The sequence below is a fragment of the Lactuca sativa genome, chromosome 4 (genome assembly GCF_002870075.4).
Source record: "Lactuca sativa cultivar Salinas chromosome 4, Lsat_Salinas_v11, whole genome shotgun sequence".
Lineage (NCBI taxonomy): Eukaryota > Viridiplantae > Streptophyta > Magnoliopsida > Asterales > Asteraceae > Lactuca > Lactuca sativa.
The window spans coordinates 271,450,194-271,468,584 of record NC_056626.2 but is presented as its reverse complement, the minus strand read 5'-3'; the positions used below and the strand labels follow the sequence as shown (position 1 = coordinate 271,468,584).

At 34.3% G+C, this 18,391-nt stretch overlaps 1 protein-coding gene across 1 annotated transcript; it reads left to right on the top strand.

Annotated features, from left to right (window-relative positions):
* Positions 1–192: 192 nt before the first annotated feature.
* Positions 193–3,207, top strand: LOC111907739 (uncharacterized). The gene is made up of 5 exons (XM_042901725.2): positions 193–730; positions 1,734–1,848; positions 2,204–2,285; positions 2,617–2,668; positions 2,925–3,207. Exons 1-5 carry the CDS (start codon positions 329–331, stop codon positions 2,985–2,987), a joined length of 714 nt encoding a protein of 237 aa, XP_042757659.2. The 5' UTR covers positions 193–328; the 3' UTR covers positions 2,988–3,207.
* Positions 3,208–18,391: the final 15,184 nt, after the last annotated feature.

Here is an 18,391-nt window from a genome sequence, read left to right as displayed (position 1 = left end):
ACTTTTCCAAAAAGTTTGTTTTCCTTATGTAAAAACTTCAAAAATAGCTTCTAAAACTAGTTTGCCAAACAACTTTTGTTTTTTTTTTTCTTTTCTAAAAAAAGTACTTTTATCTTTAGAAAACTAAAACAAACATCCCCTAGTCACCCCAGTACTTTTATCTTTAGAAAACTAAAACAAACATCCCCTAGTCACCCCCTAGTCATAGCGATAACACCACCTCTCATTTGTTGACGCACTTTTCCGCTATCCAGACCAGACAAAACGAAAAGAGTAAAAGGTGTTACCAACGTTTTGTCAAATTGTGGAGCAAATCCCAGCTCCAAAAATGGCGGCAATGATGATCATCATGGTATCCCTCCCCACAGCGACAACAACAACAACGACGAAAAGTTCAATTGCTCCATTCCCCTTGTCATCGTCATATTCCACCTTCAGTTACTTCACAACTAGAAGAAGAAAAAGCACACACATTGAATATATTGATCGATTTTCATTTAGGAGTACCCCAACAGACAGCAATCCCGTAATCTTATCGAACTTCGCTGAAGGAGAGGTATCTTCTCCTCCATCTGTTGTTTTTTCTTCTTCGTTAGATTCGGCTTCGGATGTTGTTAGAAGGTTCTACGAGGGAATTAACTCCCGCGACCTTTCGACGGTTGTGGATCTCATAGCAGAAGACTGCATTTACGAGGACCTTGTTTTCCCCCAACCTTTTATCGGTCGCAAGGTAAAATCTTACCTTAATCCCAATTTTGACAAATTTTTTTGGTTAAGTTGTATGATTTTCAACTTCAATTTTACATTTTGATTTTGGTTTAGTTAAATAAATTTTAATGGCATTTGTAGCAACCTACATAATAATTAGGCCCCCATCTTAAAACCTAAAGATTAAGTATGCAAATCACTATTGATATGTATTGGATTTGAAGTTCATCTTATCAGTTCACTTGTACAAAGATAGCTGTTAAATACATTTTTCTGTGGAAAGTATTGACCTATAATACGTGCAAGTTGATAAAATGGGTAGACTTGCCATTCTTTTATATTAAAAGCAGTATGAAAAATATATACAAAACTGAATGTGAGTAATGCCTAGTATTCAAGAAACTAAATGCTATGTTTGTTACATGGATAGGACTCTCTGGAGTGAACTAAATAACATGTTTAGCAATATTTGGTGACACCCATAATTATTTATTGATCACAATTCACAAAAGCAAAATCAGTTAGAAAGGTTTATGGCTTATACCAAAAAGGACATACTTTTAGTCAATTTCTGTTTTACGGACCTAGCCTATGTTATATTTTATAATTAATATAAGATTATAACATTAACCTTAAGGGGTGATTTTTAAAGTATGTTTCCTAGAATAAATGCTGACTGGAAGAAAGCTCTTTATACCTGAATTTGTCCAAAAATAGATGGTGTAAAGAATGAGTATAAATTTGAGAAATACAATGCAAACATTTAAAGTCAATCGATGACCATAGGGAACCAACAGAGTGTTATTGAACATAACACTTGTGTTTTCTAACAAGTAAATTGTTGTCAGATTTGCATTTAAAGTGCCTGTTTTGACCACAATATATTCCAAGTCTGTTTACCAATGGAGTGATTCATCCAAACCAAAATATCGATTGATGTTCATGATTTATAAGATCTAATTATATCTGTGTTAGGTTCGCTTTCTTTTCAAGGCAATTGTTTGAGATTCAATCAATTTTTGCAGGCTATACTTGAATTTTTTGAGAAGTTTATATACACTATCAGCCAAGATCTACAGTTTGCCATTGATGACATATCTGGTGAAGATACTTTAGCTGTTGGAGTGACTTGGCACTTAGGTATATATTTTTTTTCCCATTAAATGTTGTATGGATAAATGATGTCTGTTTGGAGTAAATGTTGTATTAGCAAAGGCTATCACCGTTGAATGAGAATAAGTCACCATTTTGCCCTTGTGTCTGGAAGTGATGTTGAATAAAAGTGAACGTTTTTTTTTTCAGAACTTGTATAAATTGAAATTATAAATGACAAAAATTTTAAAAAATGTTTGATAAAGAGATCACCACAAACATATGTATTTTTAAATTAAAATATTCTTTTGTGAGGTGTCGAGATCTGTCTGTTGAATTATGTATGTGTTTTTTAACCAATTTTAGTTCTAGTTGAAGTTATTGACATTGTAAAGAATTGCAGAATGGAAGGGAAAGCCTTTTCCATTTAGCAAAGGATGCAGCTTTTATCGGTTAGAGGTTGTAAATGGGCAACGAAAAATAATGTAAGTATGAGAGTTCATTTGTTATATATATATATATATATATATATATATATATATATATATATATATATATATATATATATATATATAATAATTCAGTTGTTAAATCTATAATATGGTCAAATACGTTGTAATTTTTTCTGTATGTAACATGAAAACTGGTGTGTTTAAAAAAAAAAACGGTAAAAAAAGGTATAGTTGTTTAATCATTAGAAAAAATAGTGAAGTGGTTTTGTGTATTTTACCCTTTCCTAGACGTAGAAAAGTTGTAAAATAAATAATTGCTGGATGGATATCTTTGTGACTTGCTGCTTTTGCTTTCTGAAAACAGTTACGGTAGAGACATTGTGGAGCCTGCAGTGAAGCCCGGAGACCTTGCCTTGGTTAGTCATTTTCTCTCCCTTCTTATATATTATATTTACACCACAGGAAATGACCGTTTTACCCTTCTCTCGAAAATTAAAGCTAAATAAAAAAAATTTGAATTTTATTAACTGTTATAAAAATCAAAACGAACTACTTTTAGTCGACACCAACAAACTACTACTATTAATTTAAAAAGTTTGTGTTATAAAAAGAAAATAAGCTTTAAAATGTAAAATAAATCAAGTAGCAAATATGTTGATATATCTTATGCAGGTTGCCATTAGAGGGGTGACATGGCTGCTCCAACAATTCCCACAATTAGCAGAGCGGTTCTAACTATATATATATATATATATATATATATATATATATATATATATATATATATATATATATATATATATATATATATATATATATATATATATCAAGTAACACATATCATTTTTATTTTTATTTTAAATTCAGGAAAAATATATAGCTGTCTTTCCCTGTATCCATTATATTTTGTAGGGTGATATGCAAAAATGGCAACATACTTTCCTTGATTTCTTTATTTTTTCTTCTATTACACATTATACTTTGAAAAATCGACCAATTATAGCAATTTTCATCCAAATCCACCGTAATTTACACTGCTATAATTTGGTAACTTTTTTAAAAATATGATGTCCTAATAAGAGAAAAGAATTTGGAAGTACAATGCCACAATTGGGTAAAATTTTAAAGTGCAGAGCTGTAATAAGAAAAAACTGAAAGGGCAATGTTGTAATAGAAAGAAATGAAAGTAGGATGCTATAATACACAAATAAATGAAAAATGAAGATATTTCTTGCACTTATCCCTATTATATACGAGTAATGTTATATCATTCTAAAGTCTTTAAAATTTATAACTATCATATGTTGATGTATCTATGAAGCCAAGCCTAGTAACAAAATGTTGTAATAATCTTTCTAGAACAGATATGAAATTTTTTATATGACAATGAGTCACAGATGCATGAAAATGTCAATGTTACTTCTATATATTTTTTTAATTACATATTTAAGATGTTGACGCCATTAACCATTTCTTTGTATTTTATAAAACCTACTAACCACCTTTATTTGATTTTAATCAAATGACCAAGATTTTGAAATTTTGTATGTTTCGAGGAAAAATGGTTTGTGCTTTTATGTATCTCTAGTAGTTTGAAATTTAAGTATTTTCAAACTATTACATTTTCAAAATAATGTTATATTATTTATTTTCATTATTTATATAGATAGTTAAACCATAGACTGAAAACATTTTCAAAATAGTGTCTTAAGATAAAAAAAAAATACTTAAATTGAAACGATAAGGAAATACAATACATAGGAACAGTAACGTAAGTAGTAATCTATTTTTTAATCTATTTTTTTTCTCTCTGGAATTCTGGGTACTCGTATGAGAATATTGTTTTTCATCTGTTAGTCCAACTTCTTTTTCATGAATGTTAAGGAAAACAAAGGTTTGAAGATTGGCACGCAATGTGGATTTGACTAACCAAGATGGACAATTTTCAATTCCACTGATTTCTCTCTTTGTTTTTTTAACAATTCATTCTTCTCTTCAACTTGTTCAAGAATATCATCTCTTTCTTTTTATTGTGTTGTGGTTATCCTCGCACAACTTTTCGACATCTGCTTCTCGTGCTTGCATAATAGTCATCATCTCTTTGGACATCATCATTCATCACCCAAAGGGTAGAGTGGAGGAGCTTGAACCTGAACGCTTACACATATGTGAGATTTTTGACTGGTCACACATTGTTGAGTAAGGAGAAAGGTAGTGTTGAAAAAGTAATGATATTTAGCATGCTTATATAATGGTGGGAAGGAGTGATGGGTGGAAGGTAGGTGAGAAGTTAGTTGAGATTTAAAACCCAGTTAGGTGGGATATTTAACCGGTTTATGATATTTCTAATGTTTAACCTTTTTTATTTAGTGGATGTATGGATTGCTTTTTAAACTCCATAAGTGTTTTTGGACAAAAGTGTTTATTGATTTATGATGGTGGTAAAAGTCAATAAGTCAATAAATTAAAAAGTGTTTGGTTTAAAATCCCATTTTTGAAGATATTATGGTTAAAAAGCTAAACCGTGTTTCAAAAAGTTAGGTTTTACATGTTTTTTAAAATCTCATTTTTGAAGCCAATGAAAAAACTATATTGAAAAGTGTTTTTGAGTTTGAAAAAACACTTGTTTTTTACTTATAGACTTTTAAAAAAGTCAACAACTCAATAAATTGTTTAGAAAAAAATCCCAAACACCCCCTTAAGTATGTAAGTAATATATATATCTTTTATATCTAAGTATATATTTTTGTTGCATCCAACAAGAAACATACAACACACATCATACCACAAACTAAATGTTAATTACAAAAAGAATAAATATTCAAAATAGTATCAATTAGTACACTCTAATCATCATCCATAGGCACTCGAGATTCCTAAAATTTTCTAGCCATATGCTTATGAAAGGCCATACATATGGCCTCTAGTGTGACTTTTTCTACTATGTCATCCACTAATGGAGAGTTGATAACTAAATACCGGAGACACATACATACAAAAATGCCACGATCTTCCATTGTCTTCCTTTGTTGAGACAACCCTTGAACCTCATTCCACTATAGCTACACAAAACGAAGGTCGATACATATAATAATATATAATATCTAATAACGGGTCGACGTTGCATTCAAACCATTTGAATCTTTATTTTAAACTTTTGAAGTATTTCGCCTTACTACAATATAGGATGCAAATTATACACAATATATGATCAACTATAGGATTAAATAGACTGTCGAATAAATGACTCAACCCGAGGAACAGAAAATAAAGTCAAATAAATCATTCTATGGCTATATGATCATAACCGTATATAATTTTCAAACATACACTTAGCAATCAATTCCACCAACATAGATTCCAAATCTAACATAGCATCCAATTGCTCATAAACTACAAGACATCACGAATCAGGCCATTCTATCTTGCAATTTTTGAAGGTATCCTTAGCCCTATCCAAGCATGCAAACAGTCCATATCATATAAGATATCAAAATGTATGAGTATTCTTGGAATCACTTTCTTGAACTCAGTTTGAGTTCAATCACACCCGAGAGTGTGCCCGAATCCCTTAAACCATATCAACTTGTGACGTCCAAAAATTCATAGTAAATTTTTCATTATCAAAACATTAACCCATAAAAAAATTTGTTCCCAAAACCATTCAAGGTGAAATATGATATTTAAACATTAGAGTAAAATCAAAAGTAGCCGATGCAGAATAAACTTTGGGGGATACTATGCAGTCACGTCGGGCCCTTCCATTTGGAACCGAAAGTACTTGAAACCATAAACATGAAACTGTAAGCACAAAGCTTAATGAGTTCCCTAAAATACCACACAACATACATATTATCGGGCCTAGCCTGCATATTGGGCCTAACCCATAATAACGGGCCTAGCCCTTCCTAATTAATAGGCCCATCCCAACATACAAATGGGCCTACCCGACACACAATGGGCCTAGCCTAACATACAGTAGGCCCAACCCTACATGCATGTCAATGGGCCCAACCCAACACATCAATGCAAGAGTCACAAAGATAGCTAGCATCCTACATAACACATTCTAGTGGACCGACATTGGTGCCTTCGACCCATAAGTATAGTGAGGAGACTTACCTCACTTATAAAGCCGACAAGAACTCAGATCAACTAGCTTGCAACAGGTGCTACCACTCTCTTATCAAAACATGAAAGGTCTAACCTTAGTTCATACCGTGAATCAGAAAACTAGACCCAAAAATTCAACTCATGCCAAAAGTCAATGGTCAAAGTCAAATCAACAACCAATAATGTCAACTATCAATCCTCATGTCGTGACCAACCCTTGGTCATATCGTTAGAGCTCACTCGAACCAATTCCAACTCGACTTAGCCAACTCAGACATGGATAACTCACTGAGATGACCTCATGGCGTAAGCATCACCCCCTCACGTCGTGAGCCCTAAAAGGTTCAGCAGAAATGGGATCTACCATTCTCATGACGTGATACCATATGTATATGTCTCACGTCGTGACTACAGTCTGAAGCCAAAATCCAAAGATGTAAGTCCTTAATCCATTAGGGCTTTCATTCTAACTTTTCCAGAAGCCAAAAGGGACTCCAAAGGTCCATAAAAATGATTACTTGTTGGACATGCATGCCTCATGCATGTCCTCCATCCATTCTAGGTAAAAAATGAAGAGATTTAACCAAAGTCTTCATGCATGGGACCAATAATCAACCAACTTCTAGATCTGAACATAATCATACTCCAAGGACCCTTAAAATGCATAAAGTTGTCAACTTTACGTATTCTTTCCATTCAAACTTTCTTAAACATGAAAGAAATGGGACAACAACTTAGATCGAACCACTTTAAGTAATAAATTTTGAGTCTTTGCCACTTACAATGGTCTAGAAACAAAATGAGATGATGATGATGATGTTCCCTTACAAGCTTCACCAATAAAACACCTTATCCTCCTTCTTCTCTTATTCTTCAAGTCAAGAAATGCTCCAAAAGGCCAAGAATCAACCAAGGAATTAGGCTAGGTTTTTCTGAGGTAAAGGGGTGTTGGAGGCTGAGAATAAAACCTAAAAATGACTTAGAGGGGCTTAAATATGAAGGAAACCCGAAAAGACTCAGAGCCCGAGTACAGAGGCAGAGATAGATGATATGAGCCGAGTACCTTACGCTTCCGCAGTCGGCTCTATCATGTACACTATGACTTGTACCCGCCCTGATGTGGATTTCCCTTTGAGCATGGTCAGCAGATATCAAAGGAACCCTGGTAGAGTTCATTGGATTGTAGTTAATAATATTCTTAAGTACCTGCAAAGGACCAAGGAATGGTTTCTAGTCCTTGGTGGGAGTGATGACTTAAGGGTACGAGGGTACAGTGATGCCAGTTTTCAGACGGACCGGGATAATTACCGATCGCAGTCAGGCTGGGTCTTTACCCTAAATGGAGGAGCAGTGACTTGGAAAAGTTCCAAGCAGGAGACCATAGCTGATTCAACGTGCGAATCAGAGTACATTGTGGCGAGCGAAGCGTCAAAGGAGGCTATATGGTTGAAGAACTTCATTGGAGACCTTGGAGTTATATCATCCATAAAGGAGCCAATGGAAATTTTCAGTGATAATGAAGGGGCGGTTGCCTTAACCAAGGAACCAAGAGATCATGGTAGATCTCGACACATCGACAGAAAATACCACTTTATTAGACATCGGGTAGAAGAGGGACTCCTCGTTGTGAAGAGGGTATCTTCAGAAGAAAACCCAACAGATCCCCTTACGAAGGGACTGAGTAGGGTCAAACACTTGCAGCACGTTAGGAGAATTGGGCTGAAGGACGATATAAGTTTAGATTAGATAGATAAGAAACGTGTAATATATAATTTGTACTTGACATTTGTGATGGGTTTAATACAAACAATCCTATGTGTGCATGCAACCCTAGTATTGGATCTATGTTTTCACTATTAGTTATACAGCTTTATGAACACAAAAAGAAACCTGGCATGCTACTATAATTTTCGAAATTCATATATAAAGCTAGAATACATACCTTTTGTTGTTATATAGCAATAACAACTAGTTCCTTGAATTTCCTTAGCTCTTGAAAGCAAGTACCACAAGTGTAGTACCTCTAATGGAGTCACAAACACCATATGCAACTTGGATGAAGAGGAGAAGAAAGGGAGGCACCAAAAACGGCTGGAAACCCTAATGGAAGACTTGTTCACGTTTTTGGGGCATAGGGGCCCTTTATATACATGTAGGCTATTAGGGTTTACAACAAGGAAACCCTAATTTGACTGCTTAGGCCCTAAGCAGCCCATGGACTCCTTAAACATATCCCTTGGACGATTTCTAATGGGCTTCCCATAGAATTCGTCCAACCTATATATTATTAGGTGATCCATAGCCCAATTATAATTATCTTATAATTACAACTTCAGTCCCCTAAGTTTAATTAATCTCTTTTAGCCACAAAATTAATTAACAATTAATTCTTGACTAATATTAATTAAACAATATGATTTCTCCTTTAATATATTATTCTCATAATATATTAATAAATCATATTTAAACCTTTCTCTCCTTAAATCATCCTACATATTGCTATGGTGAAGGCAACCCAAAAGGACCATGCTCATAATCGGGTCAAGTACATACCAAAACAGTTATGGACTTAGACACTAATCCAACAGTCTCCCACTTGGATAAGTCTAATAACTATTTTCCGTATGACTTCAAAACCTGATCAGCAATCGTAGCTTTCAAAAGCCGCTGTCAACTCTGATCTTATCAGATAGCGTGTCCTCTAGATAAGGGATTATATATTCCTCCATTCTCAAGATATCGTATAGACAAAAGACATGAATTTCAATCATTCTCTCTATACTTTTTCCCGACTTCCGATTCATGACGACTGATAACAGACTACAATTGAACACATCAACTTAGTCCCGGCTTGGCCAAGCGCTTAGATGTCATTACTAAATCATCGAGAGGCCCACAGATATCGCTTTTATCCCACTTTGGATAAAAGGAATGGATAAACTTCGACTCAAATGCTCGCTTGCATTTACTGATCGAATCACACACAACAATAAGTTTTATAACACCAAGTTACTGGTGCGTTTACTTATTATCAATGTGCAACCGACCAGCAAATAACAACTCACACGTCTCGGTTTCAAGAATATACAATATTATCGTCTCACTAATCACTTGTGATAAAACCGTGAAGTGATCCAAGTGAGCGTGGGTTTAATCCAATACTTTAATCTTATCAAAGCACTCACGAACTCTGCAGCAAACTTGTGCCATGTCTAAACACTTCAGACAATCTACAGACAGATTCATGACAGTCTTTATTCATACCTACTCCCAACGTATGACCAACTGTGGATGTTTGAATAACCTAGTTATTCTGGAAGTCAAAACATGCAAATTTAAACATGACAACAATACTTAATCCTATATGGCCCCAAACTTGTGAGAGTAAATAAAACCCTTCTATTTATCCACCATATTGATTACTCATTATTTATCATTTAATGTTTCGGATAATCAACTAATTACTTGAATTATACCAACAACTGTCCCATGCTCTAAACATGCACACTTTGTTTCCTATGGTCTATGCTTTGTGAAATAGATCACCTGAAAACTTTTCCAATGATGCTCATTTCACAATTCCTTAATCCTAATTATTAGTGTAGGAACACAAGGTTCTTGCCACTACTAGAATATGCTAGATTCTAACATTTTACGCAACGATCCTTTCGTAAAGTCATAGCACAAAAGTCACCAAGACTTGACTAATGAAATTACAAAGTGCTTTCTTAGAAATTGTTACAAGACAATTCCATAGATGTGAAGTCTCACATTCAAAGTACATTCCTTTGAACATCCTTCTTGCATAAAAGTTTCTAATCTAGGCATAGACTCTCAATATCCAACTCCCAATATGGAAACATTTCCACATTTGCCATATGACAACTCATTCTTAATAGAATCTTATCTATTCGTAATAATGTCGATATGGTCCATCCAATACCATACTTTCAACTACTTACAAGCGATCAATCCTCAGCGAACTTTGGATCATCCTTTGATAGTTGTTAAATTCTTTCAGTCAAAACCAATTCTATTCCTTTTTCCCTCTTAATGCGCTAGACATTTGGAAAATTTTAGAATGGTAAAATACTATAGCATTTACAATCGATCCTATACCCGAAGCATATGGGACACGATGCATAATGTCTTACATAAAGATATGATACTTTACCAATCTTTTGCCATAATATTTTATGTGTCATGTTCTCACAATTCGAACTATGAAGAGGGATGCCGTAATCATAATCGAAATTTGAGAACACACAATGTATCCTTTGACTAAAGATATTAAAATTTCTTAATCTAAGCTTTAGATTTTGAAACGAAGTATAATATTCTCTCCCTTAATTATAGCAAAACAACTTTTCAACCCATGCAACTTTGCAAATGGAATCTTTGTTTTTCTATAATTAATATTGCTAACTTGCAATACTCGCCATAACAATCATACAAGCATAACACTTATGCTCCCACTATCATGATGATTATCATATAAGCATAACATTTATGCTCCCACTAGCTTTGACATGTATTCAGAAAACAAATGAACTTTCAGAAAACAATGCCTATTGAATCTCTGAAATTCATATTTCTAATACCAGATGCTTCGATAAGCCTTTATCTAAGCTTCTTAACCTTATACACCTTTGCCTTAGATAGCTCATATGTGTGTTTAAACAATTCATAACTTATGTTACTAAGTTCCAAATGTTGAAACTAATTGCCAAATCTCACAATTCGAACTATGGAAAGGGATGCCGTAACCATAATCGAATTTGAGAATACAATTTTCACAATTGCTATCTTCTTAAAATCTCTCTTAGTGAAAGCATTTCCTCACAGTCATTTTCATGAAGGAGGGAATCTTATGACACTTAGATTTTATTGTGTATGAGTTCCTATCCATGTGAATTTTCCAAAAACAAGGTTTGCGACAAATCCAAACTCATATGGACTGAACTTTCTTAATCTTGATTTCTTGCCCTATGGTAACACGAGTGCCCACCATGCCTTCCAAGTAGTTTAGTAACTTGTCCTTACATATCAATTTACTTTCCATCGACTAAGGCTTTAGTGTGTATTCAAATGAGAGCTCATAGAACTCATATACACAATTAACTCAATTGGAATGGCACAGAAACAAAACAATGTCAGCACGATAGGTTGTAAACCTCAAGTCGTGTGCTAGTGATGATCGATAAGGTTTATTCTGTGATTTGTTCTTGAAACCTTTTCAAGACCATTAAGACTCCCACTGACTTCTTGACATATAAGATTCTCTTGTCAAGAAACATTTCTTGACAAACAAATATTCAATAGTTAGTGAAGCATTTATCAAGACAAAACACTTCACATAATTGGTCCTAGTTGGTCTTTGTCTTATCCAAGACAGCACAACTTACCAATTTCAAATGTGCAAGAATAAGAAAACTTTTCCAAATTCCACATTTGATGAGTGTTATAAACCTACTTAAGACTTTTCACTCAATGTCACAATCTTGACTCTAAGACTTGATATTGGAACGAAGTATGATTGACTCTTTGATTTAACCATTTCTACAATTCTCAATTCCTCTTCTTAGACATGCAATCGCACTAAGACTCACTTAGAGGATCAATTGAGACATGGTTCTTAATCATAAAGACTTATCATAAAACACAATAAAAGGTACTCTCCCTTCTTCTTAGAATAGAGAAACTTTTATCTTTCAGCCTACTTGATTCTTCTTTATTCGTTCTACTATTCATTGAAACTCTTTCAATCAACTTAGAATTATACTTAATCTTATAAGTATAACCATATTTACTAAACTTTAGTAAATCATGACGAATATCTTTGTCACTCTTGTGGTAGACTTGATCAACGTACGACCTAGTGTACTCGATCTCCTAGTCCTTCAATTGACACTTTGCCAAAGAATTATTCTAAGGTTCCCAAATGTGAAAGTTTTTCATTCATCATACAATGCACATTGCATGATTCCAAGTTTCTTTCCAATTGAAACTTGGGTGATGAGAAACTCTCCCTATTTGGTAAAATTTTGACATTTCCACAAATAACACAATTAAGAATCAAATCCATTATTGCTAATAATAGAAACATTCAAACATCAATTCTTTCATACATGCCATTGCAAGGATAAATAAATAAGATAAAGTCAAAATTCATTTTATTGCGGAAAAAATTTTGTCCTTACAATTCAACTCAATTGAAAAACTATGTTATTACATATTTCTTAACAATCTATTCTAACTCCAAGTAGTAGCTCAAGAATCCATTCTTCAAGTAATGCGATCGAAATCCATTTCTTCATGATCAGATTCAGCTCACTTCTTTTTTCAAGCTTCCTCTCTTTTCTTCGATCCTACAAAACATCAAAATGTAATCTTATCACATCATGTATTAAGAATCTAGAATAGGAACTTAAAAGAGTTAGTTAATGGATTTTACCTGAAGCAGAGTCATACGTCTTCACTCTCCCATCTCGTAGATCTCTCAGATAATTAGGGCAGCTTCGTTTCCAATGCCCCTTCTCTTGGCAATAAAAGCAAATAGATTCCTTTGGCACAACACATCGGACAATCACAGACTTAGTTCTTTCTGGACTTCCAATGTTGCCAGTATCCATTGAAGTTTGGGAGTTTGATTCACTAGACAAATTTTCTTGACCAGCACGCCAAATCATTGTTGATTCAGCAGCTATAAGCAAGTAGGTGAGATCAATTAGGGTCACGTCGTGGCCAATCATATAGTACTCTCTAACGAACTCACTATATGATTCAGGAAGTGACTGAAGAACCCAGTCAATATCCAACCACTTGAAATCTCGACACCCAACATGTTTAACCTATCAATGTATGACTTCATCTCTAAGACGTGCGCACACACAGGTTTCCCATCTTCGTGTTTACTTGCCAAAAGGGCTTGAGTAAGCTTGAACTTTTCAAGCCTTTGAACTTGTGGGTCAGGGAGAATAATTTGAGGAGGTGGAGGAAGTGAAGCATGACTCTCATTTCCTTGATCGTATCTCGGAACGTCATCTTCATTTGGAAAGCTTGTTCCAAAGGATTTGGGAAGACTATTGTAAGATTCAGACATCTACAAAACGGGAGAAAATTCAAGTTAGGTTGATTAGAATTCTTGATGCAACACCCAAAAGAAACATCAAGCTAGGATCCAACACAATACTCTACAACCTAGAAGAGGGATGCCGTAATCTAGTTGCAGAATATTTGAAGGTAGGTAAATGACGATTTACCAATTTCCACCATGAAAAACGAAAAATAAGTTTAAGTTTTAAATGAATTGAAACTCCTAGATCTTTTGAGACTCATTGAACTCTTCAATGGCATGTTTAATCTCGATTATGCCCTACTATTTGTGACTGGGATGCCGAGGATCACAAACAAGGTGTGAATAACCATGCGAATCACGTGGTGCACCCAATGTTACTATCACCTAATCAATGTGCCGGTTAGCCACACACGCTCCATTGATCTATGACAAACATCGAGTCACCCTTCGCTACCAATGTCATCCCCAAATTAGTGTGCCGGTTAACCACACACGCTCCACTAACGTTTGACAAGGGTACGAAGTGTAATTCCATGGGTTAGCATACAATTTCACCTTTTGCCTAAAGTAACTATGATTTGGGAATTTGAAAAAAAAAACATTTAGTTACTTTGTACTTCATTATACTTATAATGGAAGGTTTCTGTCCTATCCTACCCGTTCGGCTAACGACCCTCCACTAGTCAAGAGTGCGGTGGGTAAGAGTGGATACCCATTCAATCGCCATTTTATAGGCAATTTCCTTAAACACCCCTTATAGACTAGCTTCGTGAATGAGGCCTACTAACGGTAAGACTGAATTTTTAGTTATACATATATAATATTAAACTTTTAATGTTATATATAGTATAAGGGTGTATTTTACACTTTTAAAAATACTAGGTGGTTTAAATTATACTTTTAATTAACCAAAATCATTATGGATTTATTAAATCTCTTTTAATTATACACTTAATTAACTTAATAAAACCATAAGGGTTTAATTTGAACTTTTCAAAATTAGGGTTTTGGATTTTAGACTTTCAAAATTAACTTTTAATCAACAATTTAAATTCCAAAACTTGAGGGCAAGTTTTGAAACTCTTCAAAACAATTAGGTTTTAATCTCACTTAAAATTTTGAATTTGAGACATTTAAATTAAAATTTTAAATATTAAAACTGTTGATTTAATAATTACCATAAATTAAACAATTAATTTAAATTATTAAATCACAAGGGATTATCTAGATCATGAGGATAATTACCAATTATACATCTAAGATATCCAAATCCCTTGAATCCCTCTCTAAATCTCGAAAATAAGGGATGGGATAATTCAAGATCTTTAATTACCATATTTAACAATTAAAAGATAATTACAAGATATGGGATTATCCAAATCCCTAAAATTTAGGATCTAACCTTGGGGAAGGAGGTAATTTCGAAATCCAAGGGTTGGAAAACCCTAGATTTCAAAATCTTGGAGGCTAAGGAAAGGATTTGGGAAACCCTAGCAAAAATCACCATCTAGGGTTTAGCAACCCTAATTGCGAAAAATACCTAGCCTTTAGGGTTCATTAGCCATAAACCCTAATATGTCAAGTTCATAAATTTGAATAAAAGCTAATTGAAAACAAAAACCAATGGCTCTGATACCACTGATGGGTTTAATACAAACAATCCTATGTGTGCATGCAACCCTAGTATTGGATCTATGTTTTCACTATTAGTTATACAGCTTTATGAACACAAAAAGAAACCTGGCATGCTACTATAATTTTCGAAATTCATATATAAAGCTAGAATACATACCTTTTGTTGTTATATAGCAATAACAACTAGTTCCTTGAATTTCCTTAGCTCTTGAAAGCAAGTACCACAAGTGTAGTACCTCTAATGGAGTCACAAACACCATATGCAACTTGGATGAAGAGGAGAAGAAAGGGAGGCACCAAAAACGGCTGGAAACCCTAATGGAAGACTTGTTCACGTTTTTGGGGCATAGGGGCCCTTTATATACATGTAGGCTATTAGGGTTTACAACAAGGAAACCCTAATTTGACTGCTTAGGCCCTAAGCAGCCCATGGACTCCTTAAACATATCCCTTGGACGATTTCTAATGGGCTTCCCATAGAATTCGTCCAACCTATATATTATTAGGTGATCCATAGCCCAATTATAATTATCTTATAATTACAACTTCAGTCCCCTAAGTTTAATTAATCTCTTTTAGCCACAAAATTAATTAACAATTAATTCTTGACTAATATTAATTAAACAATATGATTTCTCCTTTAATATATTATTCTCATAATATATTAATAAATCATATTTAAACCTTTCTCTCCTTAAATCATCCTACATATTGCTATGGTGAAGGCAACCCAAAAGGACCATGCTCATAATCGGGTCAAGTACATACCAAAACAGTTATGGACTTAGACACTAATCCAAAAATTTGATGAATAAATAAAGTTGTGTTATTTATGAGTAAAGCTACTATATTGTGTTGGTTATTTATCTGTTGTTTCAATTTTGCATTTTTGACTTCCTGAATAATAAGATTATTCAAACAGTCCACAGTCGTTCATATTTTGGAAGTAGATATGAATGAAGATTGTCATGAATTTGTTTGTAGATTGTCTAAAAGGTTTTGGGCATAGAAAAGGTTTGTTACAAAGTTCATGAGTGCTTATGAATATGATTTGAGAATTGGAATAAACCCACTTGCTGGTATCACTGTTTTATTACGAGTGATCGCAAGATGATAATAACATATAATCTTTAAACCTAGATATCTGGTTATTGTTTACAAGTTGATTATACATTGATAATGCGAAAATACATCAGTAACTTGATTTTATAAAACACATTATTGTGTGTGACTTAGCTAGTGAATAATAAAAGCATATAAGTCAAAGTTTTCTGTTCCTTTTATCCCAAGAGGGTAAAAGCGATATCTGGCCACTCGATGATTTGGTTTGACTTATGTGTCGGGCCCAGTCAGAATGAAGTTGATGTGTTCAACTAAATTCTATATCGAACAAATCATAGATTGAGAAACAAAGTGCTGAACAATAAGTATTGTAAGCATGATCTAGAACAGAGGATTATACGATCCATTATCTGAAGGACGAGTTACTGATCAGAGTTGACAGCGACGTGTAAGAGCTACGATTGCTAATCGGATCCTGAAGTCATATGTGAGATATAGTTACTAGACTTATCCAAGTGGGAGACTGTTGGATTAGTGTCTAAGCCCGTAACTATATTTGGTATGTACTTGACCCGGTTATGCATGGTCCTTTTGGGTTGCCTTCACCAAAGCAACTTGACAAGGTTATTTAAGAAAGTGAGAGAAGATATTATGGTTTATTAATATATTATAAGAATAATATATTAAAGGAGATATCATATTATTTGATTAATATTAGTCATAAATTAATTAGGAATTAATTTGGTGACTAAAAGAGATTAATTGAATAAAAGGGCATAAACTGTCAAAAGTGTGATAGTTGAGTTTTGGGCTGGGAAACCTAATGGACTAAGGGGGAACGAAATTATGATGGGGATCCATCATATTTTCGTCCAAAGGCCCTAATCTAGAAGGTTCTATGGGCTGCTTGGTGACTAAGCTGTCCATTAGGGTTTAGATTGAAACCCTAGCAGCTTACACTATAAATAGAGGCCTTTAGGTGCAATTTTCGGATGCTTGACACCAAGTAAAACCCTATGGCCGATTTCTAGTGTTCTTCCTCCTCTCTCTTAATAGCCTTCTTGCTTGTGGGGTTTGTGAACCATTAGAGGAGTTATAATTGTGACTCTAAGCTCAAGATCAAGAAGATTCAAAGGATTCCAAGCAAATTGAAAGATGTAAACACTTAGATCTGTTCTTATGATGTTAATTTCGAATTATACATGTTAGATCTAGGGTTGCAAGTCTTGGATTCATTGCATGTACAATAGAGAAACCTAGATCCAAGTATTAGGGTTTGTATGAGCACATAGGATTGTTCTTATGCATAAAACTCATCAGTTGTATCAGAGCCTTGATTGGTTTCTGTTGTATGTGATGCTACAACTGCTTATTTGCTGAAAATCGTTTTTTGGCCCTCTGTTCGAACTGACTCGTTTTGACAATCGTCAAATTCTGGTCAATTCAAAGTCAAATAAAGTCAACAAGTCAAACCGGTCAACTCAACTAACCCTTGTGTACTAGGGCTTATGTTATGTAATTACTAAACAACTCGCTATTCTAATGAGAGATCATAAATCGAAAAGTACGTACATCTAGATCTCCTTAACCTAAAATTGTGGTAGGTGACGAGCCAAACCGATAAAACAATGTTGCATACTCATCGGGAGTGTGTAAGATCCTTAAACAAGGCTTAACGGGGTTTACGGACCTTGCATTGCGAAGCCGGACACTCAAAAAGGTCACAAATGAAACCTCTCTCAATCGTTTCCACTCTATCTCTTCTTATCGAAAGTCTCTCCCAAATCTCTCTAAGTATGTGGAATCTCTCCCAAATATCTCTAAGTATGTGAAATCTCTCCAAAAATGTCAAATCTCTCCTAAATCTCTCTAAGTATGTGGAATCTCTCCCAAATATCTCTTTGTATGTGAAATCTCTCCAAGAATGTCAAATCTCTCCCAAATCTCTCTAAGTATGTGAAATCTCTCCCAAATATCTCTTTGTATGTGAAATCTCTCCCAAATCTCTCTCAAAAGTTTCCGTAACTTTTTAAAGTCATTCGGGTCATTCCGACCCTTAACCGAGTAAAAAACGGCTTAAAACGGGGTAAAAACGAGTACAATAAGTTTGAGGACCCGAAACCCCTCTTAAGGACCTGAAACCCCTCTTAGGGCCGAAAGTCCTCTTAGAACCGAAGGTCCCTATAGGGATCGAACCTGCTATGAACCGAAACCCCGCTTGTTGATCTGCTCCGCTTCGCTTCTCGCCCAG